We start from the raw sequence: 17,430 nt of genomic DNA, 5'->3' as shown, positions 1-17,430 counted from the left end.
TATATATATATTTGCAAAACATAGATATGGGGGATTGGAAGTGATGCAGACAATTGCATTGATGGAAGCTACAATCTATCTGCAATATTAAAGCCGGTCTACCCCCCCCCCAAAAAATGTTTTTCTTTAAATCAACTCTAAGTGTTCCCCCTGAGATGAAACCCCCGTTTTTTATCTCCTAAATCCACCCTTATCTCCTAATGGACATCATAGAAGAACATTGAAAACAAACTCCTATCCACCACACCCCAACACTAGAGACAGACGGTCGGGGAGATGGACAGTCATACACACGTGTGGATGGATAGCACCATGGTGGTTTTCACGGACAGCACTCACAGGTCTGGTTGAACTTGAAGGTCTTCTTGGACTCGTGCCACATGGTCTGGCAGTCCTCCTGTAGCTTGTAGAAGCGGGTCTTCTTCCAGGAGGAAGATCTCACCTTCAGAAGGTCTCCACCCACCAGCAGGAACTGGAGGTCTGTGTCCACCTCCATACCTGAGGATGGGAGAGACAGAGTGTCAGGAGGATAGTAGCTACTGTATAGGCAATAAAGGCAGGTTATTATTGGAGGTTCACGTCTCCCTCAGGAGGGAAAGATATAAAATACAGACTATCAAGACAATAAAGTGATGCTGTAAGAAGAAGACTTAGCTGGATCAATAAAAAATATAGAAAGAAAGAATGGAGCCTATAAAGGGACAGATCGAAATGAACAGGGGAGGGTGGTTTTTATTGGTAATAGGGGAGGGGAGGGTGGTTTTTAGTAGGGTGGTTTTTATTGGTAATAGGGGAGGGTAGGGTGGTTTGTATTGGCCATAGGGGAGGGGAAGGTGGTTTTTATTGGTAGTAGGGGAGGGGAAGGTGGTTTTTATTGGTAATAAGGGAGGGTAGGGTGGTTTTTATTGGTAATAGGGGAGGGGAAGGTGGTTTTATTGATAATGGGGGAGGGTGGTTTTTATTGGTAATAGGGGGGAGGGTGGTTTTATTGGTAATAGGGGGGGAGGGTGGTTTTTATTGGTAATAGGGGAGGGGAGGGTGGTTTTTATTGGTAATAGGGGAGGGAGGGTGGTTTTTATTGGTAATAGGGAGGGGAAGGTGGTTTTTATTGGTAATAGGGGAGGGAGGGTGGTTTTTATTGGTAATAGGGGAGGGTAGGATGGTTTCTATTGGTAATAGGGGAGGGAAGGTGGTTGTCATTGGTAATAGGGGAGGGAGGGTGGTTTTTATTGGTAATAGGGGAGGGTAGGGTGGTTTTATTGGTAATAGGGAGGGGAAGGTGGTTGTCATTGGTAATAGGGAAGGTGGTTTTTATTGGTAATAGGGGAGGGAGGGTGGTTTTATTGGTAATAGGGGAGGGAAGGTGGTTTTATTGGTAATAGGGGAGGGAGGGTGGTTTTTATTGGTAATAGGGGAGGGAAGGTGGTTTTCATTGGTAATAGGGGGGAGGGTAGGGTGGTTTTTATTGGTAATAGGGGAGGGTAGGATGGTTTCTATTGGTAATAGGGGGAGGGAAGGTGGTTGTCATTGGTAATAGGGGAGGGAGGGTGGTTTTTATTGGTAATAGGGGGAGGGTAGGGTGGTTTTTATTGGTAATAGGGGAGGGAGGGTGGTTTTTATTGGTAATAGGGGAGGGTAGGGTAGTTTTTATTGGTAATAGGGGAGGGGAAGGTGGTTTTTATTGGCCATAGGGGAGGGAGGGAGGTTTTTATTTTACTGGCCACAGGGAGGGGAGGGTGGTTTTTATTTTACTGGCCACAGGGGAGGTTAGGGTGGTTTTTATTGGCCACAAGGGAGGGGAGGGTGGTTTTATTGGCCACAGGGGAGGGAAGGTGGTTTTTATTGGCCACAGATGAGGGAGGGTGGTTTTATTGGCCGCAGGGGAGGGGAAGGTGGTTTTTATTGGGCACAGATGAGGGAGGGTGGTTTTTATTGGCCACAGGGGAGGGGAGGGTGGTTTTATTGGCCACAGGGGAGGGGAGGGTGGTTTTTATTGGCCACAGGGGAGGGAAGGTGGTTTTTATTGGCCACAGAAGAGGGAGGGTGGTTTTATTGGCCACAGGGGAGGGGAAGGTGTTTTTATTGGCACGGGGGAGGGAAGGTGTTTTTATTGGCACAGGGAAGTGGAAGCCACATGTGAGGAGGGTGGTTTTATTGGCCACAGGGGAGGGAGGGTGGTTTTTATTGGCCACAGGGGAGGGAAGGTGGTTTTTATTGGCCACAGGGGAGGGAGGGTGGTTTTATTGGCCACAGGGAGGAGGGTGGTTTTATTGGCCACTGGGGGGGTTTATTTTCATCAAACATAAAGGTTTACGTTCAAATGCCTCTCCTGTGAAGTAGTTACGTGCGAGATAAGCTTAGTTTCCTGAAACAAGTCACATATGGAGGGGGGGGGCTTGCCTGTTTTGCATGTTATTTTGCCATTACTATGTGTCACATATCAGTTTTCAAACTATGTAGAAAATATACACTACCGTTCAAAAGTTTGGGGTCACTTAGAAAGTTCTTTGTTTTTGAAAGAAAAGCAGATTTTTTTGTCCATTAAAATAACATCAAATTGATCAGAAATACAGTGTAGACATTGTTAATGTTGTAATGGCCTGTAACGATCGTCTGTGGTGGAAGAAGGCGAGGACCAAAGCGCAGCGTGGTAAGTGTTCATATTTTTTATCAAATAACTGAACACGGAACAAAACAACAAACGACAAACGAACAGTCCCGTAAGGTGAATGAAAAAACACTAAACAGGAAATAAACACCCACAACTCAAAAGTGAAACCAGGCTACCTAAGTATGATTCTCAATCAGGGACAACGATTGACAGCTGCCTCTGATTGAGAACCATACCAGGCCGAATTACTGAAAATGATAGAAAAAAGAACATAGACAACCTACCCAATTCACGCCCTGACCATACTGAAACAAAGACATAATAAAATATCTAAGGTCAGAACGTGACAAGGCCATTGTATTCTGGAAACTGCAGATCTTTTTATTCATGCAATATCTACATAGGCGTACAGAGGCCCATTATCAGCAACCATCACTCCTGTGTTCCAATGTTGTAAAGCACCATAAATCCAGAGAAAGCCAGACTTTGATGACAAAAGTTACCCACGACGGACCGCCGCCCCACCTTCCTGTTCAAGTAAGCACAGCACAACAAGGTGAGTCCAAAAATGTGAGGAACAGACAGATATTGAAGGGGAAATCGACAAAGTGAAGGGGTCCAACTGAGTCCAACTGAGTCTAATATTGCGCTGATCCGCGTAATGATGGTGTAACGTCTCCTTCCATCTCACACTCTGAAAACACACAGATCCCCTGAACGCAGGTCACTCTCCAGATCCCAATCACCTGTGAATTCTGATCACCTGTTCACACACCTGTATGTCATTATAATAATAATAATAATAATATATGCCATTTAGCAGACGCTTTTATCCAAAGCGACTTACAGTCATGTGTGCATACATTCTACGTATGGGTGGTCCCGGGGATCGAACCCACTACCCTGGCGATACAAGCGCCATGCTCTACCAACTGAGCTACAGAAGGACCACTATCACACACTATTTAGTTCAGTTCTTTGCACCCCGTCGTCGTGAGGTCTTGTTTGTTTTGTGACACTTCTATTCGGAGCTCTGTTTTTCCCCGTGATTTACTACTCCCGTGTATGATGTGTTGCCTGCCTTACTAACGATGCCTTTGGCCTATCGGATTTCCTGTTATCAACATACTGCCTGGTCTCCCGGACTACGTTACTAGCCTTTTCCCTGCCTGTACTGTTGCCTTTTTGTACCCCCTGTGTATGACCTTCTGCCTGCCCCTGGACCCAGCTACCTGCCTCCTCCTGTGTATGACCTTCTGCCTGCCCCTGGACCCAGCTACCAGCCTCCTCCTGTGTATGACCTTCTGCCTGCCCCTGGACCCAGCTACCTGCCTCCTCCTGTGTATGACCTTCTGCCTGCCCCTGGACCCAGCTACCTGCCTCCTCCTGTGTATAACCTTCTGCCTGCCCCTGGACCCAGCTACCTGCCTCCTCCTGTGTATGACCTTCTGCCTGCCCCTGGACCCAGCTACCTGCCTCCTCCTGTGTATGACCTTCTGCCTGCCCCTGGACCCAGCTACCTGCCTCCTCCTGTGGTCCTTTACCTATAAACACCTGCTGCGCCCTACGCTTGAAACCAGCTCTCTGTCTCCCATCGTGTTCATTACAGATGGTGACAGGTGTGCGTAATGATGGGGACCAGGTGTGCGTAATGATGGGGACCAGGTGTGCGTAATGATGGGGACCAGGTGTGCGTAATGATGGGGACCAGGTGTGCGTAAAGATGGGGACCAGGTGTGCGTAATGATGGTGACAGGTGTGCGTAATGATGGGGACCAGGTGTGCGTAATGATGGGGACCAGGTGTGCGTAATGATGGTGACAGGTGTGCGTAATGATGGGTAGCCTGAGGGGGAGCGGAAGCAGGCGTGACACAAATGTTATATTATTTATAGTTCTATTTTTTGATACATTTAAAACCAAATACTTTTATTAAAGTAGTATTTACTGGATGACTTTTTCTTCTACTTGAGTCCTTTTCTTTTAAGGTATCTTTAACTTTTACTCAAGTATGATAATTGGGTACTTTTTCCACCACTGCTATTTGCTTGGCTAGTTATAGCCTAATGTTAGCTAGCTAACATTGAACCTGGTTGGTTAGCTACCTGTAGATTCATGTAGGATAGTATTGTCGTGAGTTGGGATTATGTTTCATTGTTTAACTAGCTAGCTAGCTACATATCTACGGGACATGTGGAGGTATCCATTTCAATAGAATGTCACTGCGACAACTCCGATTTCAGACCACGGGTAAGATAGTCTAGCTAGCTACATATCTACGGGACATGTGGAGGTATCCATTTCAATAGAATGTCACTGTGACAACTCCGATTTCAGACCACGGGTAAGATAGTCTAGCTAGCTACATATCTACGGGACATGTGGAGGTATCCATTTCAATAGAATGTCACTGTGACAACTCCGATTTCAGACCACGGGTAAGATAGTCTAGCTAGCTACATATCTACGGGACATGTGGAGGTATCCATTTCAATAGAATGTCACTGCGACAACTCCGATTTCAGACCACGGGTAAGATAGTCTAGCTAGCTACATATCTATGGGACATGTGGAGGTATCCATTTCAATAGAATGTCACTGCGACAACTCCGATTTCAGACCACGGGTAAGATAGTCTAGCTAGCTACATATCTACGGGACATGTGGAGGTATCCATTTCAATAGAATGTCACTGCGACTACTCTGATTTCAGACCACGGGTAAGATAGTCTAGCTAGCTACATATCTACGGGACATGTGGAGGTATCCATTTCAATAGAATGTCACTGCGACAACTCCGATTTCAGACCACGGGTAAGATAGTCTAGCTAGCTACATATCTATGGGACATGTGGAGGTATCCATTTCAATAGAATGTCACTGCGACAACTCCGATTTCAGACCACGGGTAAGATAGTCTAGCTAGCTACATATCTACGGGACATGTGGAGGTATCCATTTCAATAGAATGTCACTGCGACTACTCTGATTTCAGACCACGGGTAAGATAGTCTAGCTAGCTACATATCTACGGGACATGTGGAGGTATCCATTTCAATAGAATGTCACTGCGACAACTCCGATTTCAGACCACGGGTAAGATAGTCTAGCTAGCTACATATCTACGGGACATGTGGAGGTATCCATTTCAATAGAATGTCACTGCGACTACTCTGATTTCAGACCACGGGTAAGATAGTCTAGCTAGCTACATATCTACGGGACATGTGGAGGTATCCATTTCAATAGAATGTCACTGCGACTACTCTGATTTCAGACCACGGGTAAGATAGTCTAGCTAGCTACATATCTACGGGACATGTGGAGGTATCCATTTCAATAGAATGTCACTGCGACTACTCTGATTTCAGACCACGGGTAAGATAGTCTAGCTAGCTACATATCTACGGGACATGTGGAGGTATCCATTTCAATAGAATGTCACTGCGACTACTCTGATTTCAGACCACGGGTAAGATAGTCTAGCTAGCTACATATCTACAGGACATGTGGAGGTATCCATTTCAATAGAATGTCACTGCGACAACTCCGATTTCAGACCACGGGTAAGATAGTCTAGCTAGCTACATATCTACGGGACATGTGGAGGTATCCATTTCAATAGAATGTCACTGCGACTACTCTGATTTCAGACCACGGGTAAGATAGTCTAGCTAGCTACATATCTACGGGACATGTGGAGGTATCCATTTCAATAGAATGTCACTGCGACTACTCTGATTTCAGACCACGGGTAAGATAGTCTAGCTAGCTACATATCTACGGGACATGTGGAGGTATCCATTTCAATAGAATGTCACTGCGACTACTCTGATTTCAGACCACGGGTAAGATAGTCTAGCTAGCTACATATCTACGGGACATGTGGAGGTATCCATTTCAATAGAATGTCACTGCGACTACTCTGATTTCAGACCACGGGTAAGATTGTCATGTTTTGTCATTTATTATCTTGTCTTGTCCCTGTGCTTCCCATTCTATTCGTTTCCCTCTGCTGGTCTTATTAGGTTCTTTCCCTCTTTCTATCCCTCTCTCTCCCCCTCCCTCTCTCACTCTCTCGCTCTCTCTTCTCTCTATCGTTCCTGCTCCCAGCTGTTCCTATTCCCCTAATCATCATTTAGTCTTCCCACACCTGTTCCCGATCCTTTTCCCTGATTAGAGTCCCTATTTCACTCCTTGTTTCCCGTACCTGCCCTGTCGGATCCTCATTTATAATTCACCGTGCTGTGTCAATGTTTTGCCCTGTCGTGTCGTGTTTCCCTCAGATGCTGCGTGGTGAGCAGGTGTCTGAGTCTGCTAGGTTCAAGTGCCTTCCCGAGGCAACCTGCAGTTCTCGATCAAGTCTCCAGTCTGTTCTTGTCTTTACGTGTAGTATTATGCTTTTTGTTTTGTAAAGTTTATTCTGGATTAAATACTCTGTTTTCGCCAAGTCGCTTTTGGGTCCTCATTCACCTGCATGACAGAAGGATCCGACCGAGGAATGGACCCAGCGACTACAGACGCTCGTAACACTGCCGTCGAGATCCAAGGAGCCATGCTCGGCAGACACGAGCAGGAATTGTCTGCTGCTCGCCATGCCGTGGAGAACCTGGCCGCTCAGGTTTCCGACTCTCTGGACAGTTCCAGAGTCTTCGTCTCGTGCCACCTGTTACTTCCTGGCCTGCCGAGCCTCCAGAACCTAGGGTTAATAACCCACCTTGCTACTCCGGGCAGCCCACTGAGTGCCGCTCCTTTCTCACCCAGTGTGAGATTGTGTTCTCTCTCCAACCCAACACATACTCTAGAGAGAGAGCTCGGGTTGCTTACATCATTTCACTCCTTACTGGCCGGGCCCGAGAGTGGGGCACAGCTATCTGGGAGGCAAGGGCTGATTGTTCTAACAATTACCAGAACTTTAAAGAGGAGATGATTCGGGTTTTTGACCGTTCAGTTTTTGGTGGGGAGGCTTCTAGGGTCCTGGCTTCCCTATGCCAAGGCGATCGATCCATAACGGATTACTCTATAGAGTTTCGTACTCTTGCTGCCTCTAGTGACTGGAACGAGCCGGCGCTGCTCGCTCGTTTTCTGGAGGGACTCACACAGTGGTCAAAGATGAGATTCTCTCTCGGGAGGTTCCTTCCTGTGTGGACTCTTTGATTGCTCTCGCCATCCGCATAGAACGACGGGTAGATCTTCGTCACCAGGCTCGTGGAAGAGAGCTCGCATCAACGGTGTTTCCCTGCTCCGCATCGCAACCATCTCCCTCCTCTGGCTCTGAGACTGAGCCCATGCAGCTGGGAGGATTCGCATCTCGACTAAGGAGAGGGAACGGAGGATCACCAACCGCCTGTGCCTCTATTGCGGATTTGATGGACATTTTGTTAATTCATGTCCAGTAAGAGGCCAGAGCCCATCAGTAAGCGGAGGGCTACTGGTGAGCGCTACTACTCAGGTCTCTTCATCTAGATCTTGTACTACTATGTCGGTCCATCTACGCTGGACCGGTTCGGGTGCTACATGCAGTGCCTTGATTGACTCTGGGGCTGAGGGTTGTTTCATGGACGAAGCATGGGTTCGGAAACATAACATTCCTTTCGGACAGTTAGACAAGCCTACGCCCATGTTTGCCTTAGATGGTAGTCATCTTCCCAGTATCAAATTTGAGACACTACCTTTAACTCTCACAGTATCTGGTAACCACAGTGAGACTATTTCTTTTTTGATTTTTCATTCACCTTTCACACCTGTTGTTTTGGGTCATCCCTGGCTAGTATGTCATAATCCTTCTATTAATTGGTCTTGTAATTCTATCCTATCCTGGAACGTATCTTGTCATGTGAAGTGCTTAATGTCTGCCATCCCTCCCATTTCTTCTGTCCCCACTTCTCAGGAGGAACCTGGCGATTTGACAGGAGTGCCGGAGGAATATCATGATCTGCGCACGGTCTTCAGTCGGTCCCGAGCCAACTCCCTTCCTCCTCACCGGTCGTATGATTGTAGTATTGATCTCCTTCCGGGGACCACTCCTCCTCGGGGTAGACTATACTCTCTGTCGGCTCCCGAACGTAAGGCTCTCGAGGATTATTTATCTGTGTCTCTTGACGCCGGTACCATAGTGCCTTCTTCCTCTCCGGCCGGGGCGGGGTTCTTTTTGTTAAGAAGAAGGACGGTACTCTGCGCCCCTGCGTGGATTATCGAGGGCTGAATGACATAACGGTTAAGAATCGTTATCCGCTTCCCCTTATGTCATCAGCCTTCGAGATTCTGCAGGGAGCCAGGTGCTTTACTAAGTTGGACCTTCGTAACGCTTACCATCTCGTGCGCATCAGAGAGGGGGACGAGTGGAAAACGGCGTTTAACACTCCGTTAGGGCATTTTGAGTACCGGGTTCTGCCGTTTCGTCTCGCCAATGCGCCAGCTGTTTTTCAGGCATTAGTTAATGATGTTCTGAGAGACATGCTGAACATCTTTGTTTTTGTCTATCTTGACGATATCCTGATTTTTTCACCGTCACTCGAGATTCATGTTCAGCACGTTCGACGTGTTCTACAGCGCCTTTAGAGAATTGTCTCTACGTAAAGGCTGAGAAGTGTTCTTTTCATGTCTCCTCCGTTACTTTTCTCGGTTCCATTATTTCCGCTGAAGGCATTCAGATGGATTCCGCTAAGGTCCAAGCTGTCAGTGATTGGCCCGTTCCAAGGTCACGTGTCGAGTTGCAGCGCTTTTAGGTTTCGCTAATTTCTATCGGCGTTTCATTCGTAATTTCGGTCAAGTTGCTGCCTCTCACAGCTCTTACTTCTGTCAAGACGTGTTTTAAGTGGTCCGGTTCCGCCCAGGGAGCTTTTGATCTTCTAAAAGAACGTTTTACGTCCGCTCCTATCCTCGTTACTCCTGACGTCACTAGACAATTCATTGTCGAGGTTGACGCTTCAGAGTGTAGGCGTGGGAGCCATTCTATCCCAGCGCTTCCAGTCTGACGATAAGGTTCATCCTTGCGCTTATTTTTCTCATCGCCTGTCGCCATCTGAGCGCAACTATGATGTGGGTAACCGTGAACTGCTCGCCATCCGCTTAGCCCTAGGCGAATGGCGACAGTGGTTGGAGGGGCGACCGTTCCTTTTGTCGTTTGGACAGACCATAAGAACCTTGAGTACATCCGTTCTGCCAAACGACTTAATGCCCGTCAAGCTCGTTGGGCGTTGTTTTTCGCTCGTTTCGAGTTTGTGATTTCTTACCGTCCGGGTAGCAAGAACACCAAGCCTGATGCCTTATCCCGTCTGTTTAGTTCTTCTGTGGCTTCTACTGATCCCGAGGGGATTCTTCCTTATGGGCGTGTTGTCGGGTTGACAGTCTGGGGAATTGAAAGACAGGTTAAGCAAGCACTCACGCACACTGCGCCGCCGCGCTTGTCCTAGTAACCTCCTTTTCGTTCCTGTTTCCACTCGTCTGGCTGTTCTTCAGTGGGCTCACTCTGCCAAGTTAGCTGGTCATCCCGGTGTTCGAGGCACTCTTGCGTCTATTCGCCAGCGATTTTGGTGGCCGACTCAGGAGCGTGACACGCGCCGTTTCGTGGCTGCTTGTTCGGACTGCGCGCAGACTAAGTCGGGTAACTCTCCTCCTGCCGGTCGTCTCAGACCGCTCCCATTCCTTCTCGACCATGGTCTCACATTGCCCTAGACTTCATTACCGGTCTGCCTTTGTCTGCGGGGAAGACTGTGATTCTTACGGTTGTCGATAGGTTCTCTAAGGCGGCACATTTCATTCCCCTCGCTAAACTTCCTTCCGCTAAGGAGACGGCACAAATCATTATCGAGAATGTGTTCAGAATTCATGGCCTCCCGTTAGACGCCGTTTCAGACAGAGGCCCGCAATTCACGTCACAGTTTTGGAGGGAGTTCTGTCGTTTGATTGGTGCGTCCGTCAGTCTCTCTTCCGGGTTTCATCCCCAGTCTAACGGTCAAGCAGAGAGGGCCAATCAGACGATTGTCGCATACTACGCAGCCTTTCTTTCAGAAACCCTGCGTCTTGGGCAGAACAGCTCCCCTGGGCAGAATACGCTCACAACTCGCTTCCTTCGTCTGCTACCGGGTTATCTCCGTTTCAGAGTAGTCTGGGTTACCAGCCTCCTCTCTATTCTCTTCCCAGCTTGCCGAGTCCAGCGTTCCCTCCGCTCAAGCGTTTGTCCAACGTTGTGAGCGCACCTGGAGGAGGGTGAGGTCTGCACTTTGCCGCTACAGGGCACAGACTGTGAGAGCCGCCAATAAACGCAGGATTAAGAGTCCTAGGTATTGTTGCGGCCAGAGAGTGTGGCTTTCCACTCGCAACCTTCCTCTTACGACAGCTTCTCGTAAGTTGACTCCGCGGTTCATTGGTCCGTTCCGTGTCTCCCAGGTCGTCAATCCTGTCGCTGTGCGACTGCTTCTTCCGCGACATCTTCGTCGCGTCCATCCTGTCTTCCATGTCTCCTGTGTTAAGCCCTTTCTTCGCACCCCCGTTCGTCTTCTCTCCCCCCCTCCCGTCCTTGTCGAGAGCGCACCTATTTACAAGGTACATAAGATCATGGACATGCGTTCTCGGGGACGGGGTCACCAATACTTAGTGGATTGGGAGGGTTACGGTCCTGAGGAGAGGAGTTGGGTTCCGTCTCGGGACGTGCTGGACCGTTCACTCATTGATGATTTCCTCCGTTGCCGCCAGGATTCCTCCTCGAGTGCGCCAGGAGGCGCTCGGTGAGTGGGGGGGTACTGTCATGTTTTGTCATTTATTATCTTGTCTTGTCCCTGTGCTTCCCATTCTATTCGTTTCCCTCTGCTGGTCTTATTAGGTTCTTTCCCTCTTTCTATCCCTCTCTCTCCCCTCCCTCTCTCACTCTCTCGCTCTCTCTTCTCTCTATCGTTCCGTTCCTGCTCCCAGCTGTTCCTATTCCCTAATCATCATTTAGTCTTCCCACACCTGTTCCCGATCCTTTTCCCTGATTAGAGTCCCTATTTCACTCCTTGTTTCCCGTACCTGCCCTGTCGGATCCTCATTTATAATTCACCGTGCTGTGTCAATGTTTTGCCCTGTCGTGTCGTGTTTCCCTCAGATGCTGCGTGGTGAGCAGGTGTCTGAGTCTGCTAGGTTCAAGTGCCTTCCCGAGGCAACCTGCAGTTCTCGATCAAGTCTCCAGTCTGTTCTTGTCTTTACGTGTAGTATTATGCTTTTTGTTTTGTAAAGTTTATTCTGGATTAAATACTCTGTTTTCGCCAAGTCGCTTTTGGGTCCTCATTCACCTGCATGACAAAGATAGTCTAGCTAGCTACATATCTACGGGACATGTGGAGGTATCCATTTCAATAGAATGTCACTGCGACTACTCTGATTTCAGACCATGGGTAAGATAGTCTAGCTAGCTACATATCTACGGGACATGTGGAGGTATCCATTTCAATAGAATGTCACTGCGACAACTCCGATTTCAGACCACGGGTAAGATAGTCTAGCTAGCTACATATCTACGGGACATGTGGAGGTATCCATTTCAATAGAATGTCACTGCAACAACTCCGATTTCAGACCACGAGTAAGATAGTCTAGCTAGCTACATATCTACGGGACATGTGGAGGTATCCATTTCAATAGAATGTCACTGCGACAACTCCGATTTCAGACCACGGGTAAGATAGTCTAGCTAGCTACATATCTACGGGACATGTGGAGGTATCCATTTCAATAGAATGTCACTGTGACAACTCCGATTTCAGACCACGGGTAAGATAGTCTAGCTAGCTACATATCTACGGGACATGTGGAGGTATCCATTTCAATAGAATGTCACTGCGACAACTCCGATTTCAGACCACGGGTAAGATAGTCTAGCTAGCTACATATCTACGGGACATGTGGAGGTATCCATTTCAATAGAATGTCACTGCGACAACTCTGATTTCAGACCACGGGTAAGATAGTCTAGCTAGCTACATATCTATGGGACATGTGGAGGTATCCATTTCAATAGAATGTCACTGCGACAACTCCTGATTTCAGACCATGGGTAAGATAGTCTAGCTAGCTACATATCTACGGGACATGTGGAGGTATCCATTTCAATAGAATGTCACTGCGACAACTCTGATTTCAGACCACGGGTAAGATAGTCTAGCTAGCTACATATCTACGGGACATGTGGAGGTATCCATTTCAATAGAATGTCACTGCGACAACTCCGATTTCAGACCACGGGTAAGATAGTCTAGCTAGCTACATATCTACGGGACATGTGGAGGTATCCATTTCAATAGAATGTCACTGCGACAACTCTGATTTCAGACCACGGGTAAGATAGTCTAGCTAGCTACATATCTACGGGACATGTGGAGGTATCCATTTCAATAGAATGTCACTGCGACAACTCTGATTTCAGACCACGGGTAAGATAGTCTAGCTAGCTACATATCTACGGGACATGTGGAGGTATCCATTTCAATAGAATGTCACTGCGACTACTCTGATTTCAGACCACGGGTAAGATAGTCTAGCTAGCTACATATCTACGGGACATGTGGAGGTATCCATTTCAATAGAATGTCACTGCGACTACTCTGATTTCAGACCACGGGTAAGATAGTCTAGCTAGCTACATATCTACGGGACATGTGGAGGTATCCATTTCAATAGAATGTCACTGCGACTACTCTGATTTCAGACCATGGGTAAGATAGTCTAGCTAGCTACATATCTACGGGACATGTGGAGGTATCCATTTCAATAGAATGTCACTGCGACAACTCCGATTTCAGACCACGGGTAAGATAGTCTAGCTAGCTACATATCTACGGGACATGTGGAGGTATCCATTTCAATAGAATGTCACTGCGACAACTCCGATTTCAGACCATGGGTAAGATAGTCTAGCTAGCTACATATCTACGGGACATGTGGAGGTATCCATTTCAATAGAATGTCACTGCGACAACTCCGATTTCAGACCACGGGTAAGATAGTCTAGCTAGCTACATATCTACGGGACATGTGGAGGTATCCATTTCAATAGAATGTCACTGCGACAACTCCGATTTCAGACCACGGGTAAGATAGTCTAGCTAGCTACATATCTACAGGACATGTGGAGGTATCCATTTCAATAGAATGTCACTGCGACAACTCCGATTTCAGACCACGGGTAAGATAGTCTAGCTAGCTACATATCTACGGGACATGTGGAGGTATCCATTTCAATAGAATGTCACTGCGACAACTCCGATTTCAGACCACGGGTAAGATAGTCTAGCTAGCTTCATTTTCACATATGACATGTTTCTAATTTTTACATAAAGTCTTTTCATTTCAAGTGAGTGTGTACTGTTAGCTAGCTAGCTGAATGGGTGTAGACAAAGAAGAGCTCTCCAGTAGATGCCAAAACCAAAAGGACATTTTCTCAAAAGTGAGGTTACAAGTTTATCAACTTTCAAAGCAGATTTACTTTCCCTGTTGTTCCTCAAATGCAGTGTATGATATACCATTGTATGCAGTGTATGATATACCATTGTATGCAGTGTATGATATACCATTGTATGCAGTGTGTGATATACCATTGTATGCAGTGTATGATATACCATTGTATGCAGTGTATGATATACCATTGTATGCAGTGTGTGATATACCATTGTATGCAGTGTATGATATACCATTGTATGCAGTGTGTGATATACCATTGTATGCAGTGTATGATATACCATTGTATGCAGTGTATGATATACCATTGTATGCAGTGTATGATATACCATTGTATGCAGTGTGTGATATACCATTGTATGCAGTGTATGATATACCATTGTATGCAGTGTATGATATACCATTGTATGCAGTGTATGATATACCATTGTATGCAGTGTGTGATATACCATTGTATGCAGTGTATGATATACCATTGTATGCAGTGTGTGATATACCATTGTATGCAGTGTATGATATACCATTCTATGCAGTGTGTGATATACCATTGTGTAGCTCTGCGTCTCTGCCTTTATTCAACGTAAAAATAAAAATAAACACAATTTAAAATTTCGCTACATAAGACTGAATCAAGGTGGTCAGTCACATATGTATTTCTTTTTCTACTGACAAATCAAATCAAATTCATCAATCAATCCAAACATGTGCAGCAATCAATTGATGAATGGAAAGAGGCCAACTGTTTTCAAAACACCAAAATGTTTAATGAACTTCTGAGATTGTCAAGACCAGTCTTTGATATTGGTAGGGAGGGATGTATTTTCTGTTTGTCAACATTGACATAGTCTGTTTATTTGTGGTGTTGAAAACACAAACCATGATTTTGAAGTGCCTTATGTCGCCATGCTTTGTTTATTGGTTGTGTGGTGCATTGGAATAGTAACCTGTTGGTGGAGAATTCGTTGCATATATTTTATATAATTATAAATATGGCATCAAAATTTAGAAACTCTGATTTCCCCCCTAGCTGATCGTTGTCTGCAGCCAGCTCTGATTGTAGAGTAATGAAACAGGCAGGGAGAGTGAGCTCGTCTGTGGTGGTCGGTGAACCCTTAACCTTCTGGCCCTGAGCCCTGTGTGGCATCAACTGTGCCACAAAAGCATGCTGAAGTGGCATAGTCGTTATATAAACATTTATAAACATGGCTGGGGCAGCAGGTAGTCTAGTGGTTAGAGTGTTGGGCCAGTAACCTGAAAGGTTGCTAAGATCAAATCCCCAAACTGACAAGGTAAAAATTTGTCGTTCTGTCCCTGAACAAGGATGTTAATAAACTCACTGTTCCTAGGTCATCATTGTAAAAAATAATTTGTTCTTAACTGACTTGCCTAGTTAAATAAACACAAGGTTGCTACAGTTATTTTTGGTCGTAAGCATTATTTTGGTTTAATTCTATACAGTACAAGGGGAGGGTCATGTGATAATATTTCATGTTGGGGGGGGGGTTGGACCAGTCTGTCTCCTAACCTCATTCGAAATGGTTAGAGTCAGCTTCCAGTGATCAGATCTTCACGTTTTTAGTTGCTTTATGTTTGTTTAGGTTACTCCACATCATTGCCCCAGACACACCAGGTTTAACTAAATAGATATAATTGTCACTGATGTTGACCGTTTGTATATTCTGGGGCACTTTATAATAGCGCCACGAAATAAAGCATTTGTCATTTATTAATAATGTACTCCAACCATAATACGTGTAATATAGGTCCTTATAAATCATTTACTAATCATTAGTTATTAAGCATTTTTGTGTGTCCTCATCAAAAGCGTGAGCTATATCATCTTTATAAATACTGTAGCGACCCTGGTGTATAATCGCGGGTATCGACTTCCGCCACTTGAGCTTGTTTTTGAATGTATTATTAAACAGTAACATGCAAAACATAAACATAACAGCCTGGACGAATCCATAAAAAAAATATGAGAAAAAAACAAAAAACCCAAATCTTGCTTCAGTGTAATGAAACAGGCAAGGAGTGCGGCCCGAGCCCTCAACCATCTGGCCCATAGCCACGCGAAAACCGCCTGTGCCCCAAAACCATGCTTTCAGTGGCAGAGTCGATATCCGCACATATACACCAGGGTCGCTACAATACTATATAACTGTAGGGAGTATGGAAAGAGTGCTATTGAATTTACATGGTGTAGGGATAGTGCTTTTGAATGTTAGATATTCTGGGCCTTTTTACGTGATAGAAAGACTTAAAAAGGTGTCAATAGTGAAAGTCGTGCCAGCTGATCGCAGGTACTACTGCCTCCATACAGGCTTTGGAAGTGCTATGCCTATTAGGTGACCTAGTGATCATGTGTCACAGTATATGTTGGCTACAGTCGCAGGTAGAAACAGCTGTCAAATGGTTGACACAACATCTTACAATATCACAGGTGTTCCCGTGGGTTAGATAAGTAAACTTACCCAACAGTTTCACATTTAAACGCGTAGCCTTCTTGCTTTTTTCATTTTGAAGTAATTCCTCGGATCTGGTGCGTTTGGGCTGCCTTTGTATGCATTGCATTGTGACTTCAATTCCTTACAAATAGTATCCGTTGTTACAAATAGTATCCGTTGTTACAAATAGTATCCGTTGTTACAAAAAAAGTGTCTTGTCAGCGAGAATACTATTCGTGCTTGGCGTTTTGAAAGGATCTTTCTTAAAGGGCGTGTACTATTCCAGGGTAAAAGTTCACTAATCATTTTACAGTCAACTCCACTCCTCAGTAAAGCGATAGGCAAATGCTGGTTACGGTAAGGAGAAAGCATCTGTTACGTGCTTTCGCGGTTTCACTGCGTGTACAGTACACTATCATTAAAAAAAATAAAATAAATAAAAAATAAATAAAAAAATGCCACTATGTTACTGTCCTGATACTGGCTGCATATGCTATTAGATAGTTATGCTCGGTTTAAATCAGCATAATTTTAACCAAAGTGTCTAGTATACTAAGTAGCCCTATGCCATCATTCATAACATAGATTAAAAATATATATATATCCAAATGTAAATGTTTATCAATATCATGAATGATGGCGTACTATTTATAGAAGTCATACTATAAGAGATGGCATCTGCCAAATGTGATTATTTTCATTATGGATAGCCTGCCTTACCTTACCTTACTTTGCCTGAGACCGCTGTACTTAGATGATATTGATAATAAGACTAGGTTGCCCTCTTGCGGTGAGATTCTAGAAGACATTGTGTGCAGGGCCGGTTCCAGGCATAAACGGACTCAGTTGGGTCTCAATTTACCAGTTAGATTTGCAGCAGTAAAATATTTTGCCGCGAGGTGGGGGGCCTCCCAACCAAATTTCACGTTGGGCCCCCAAA

The 17,430-nt window shown here is 45.6% G+C and overlaps 1 protein-coding gene across 1 annotated transcript in view; it reads right to left on the bottom strand.

The window, feature by feature from the left end:
* Positions 1–16,810, bottom strand: part of plcd1b (phospholipase C, delta 1b) — a 50,481-nt gene extending 33,671 nt beyond the window's left edge. Inside the window, exons 1-2 of the mRNA XM_046322180.1 lie at positions 16,518–16,810; positions 340–498 (exon numbers count right to left, since the gene is read on the bottom strand). Of these exons, the coding sequence (XP_046178136.1) occupies positions 340–498; positions 16,518–16,617 (259 nt within the window). The 5' untranslated portion in view covers positions 16,618–16,810. The remainder of the gene's footprint in view (positions 1–339; positions 499–16,517) is intronic.
* Positions 16,811–17,430: the final 620 nt, after the last annotated feature.

This window comes from Oncorhynchus gorbuscha, linkage group LG22 (genome assembly GCF_021184085.1).
Source record: "Oncorhynchus gorbuscha isolate QuinsamMale2020 ecotype Even-year linkage group LG22, OgorEven_v1.0, whole genome shotgun sequence".
Lineage (NCBI taxonomy): Eukaryota > Metazoa > Chordata > Actinopteri > Salmoniformes > Salmonidae > Oncorhynchus > Oncorhynchus gorbuscha.
The sequence above is the reverse complement of the archived record's forward strand: the minus strand, read 5'-3'. Positions and strand labels throughout refer to the sequence as shown.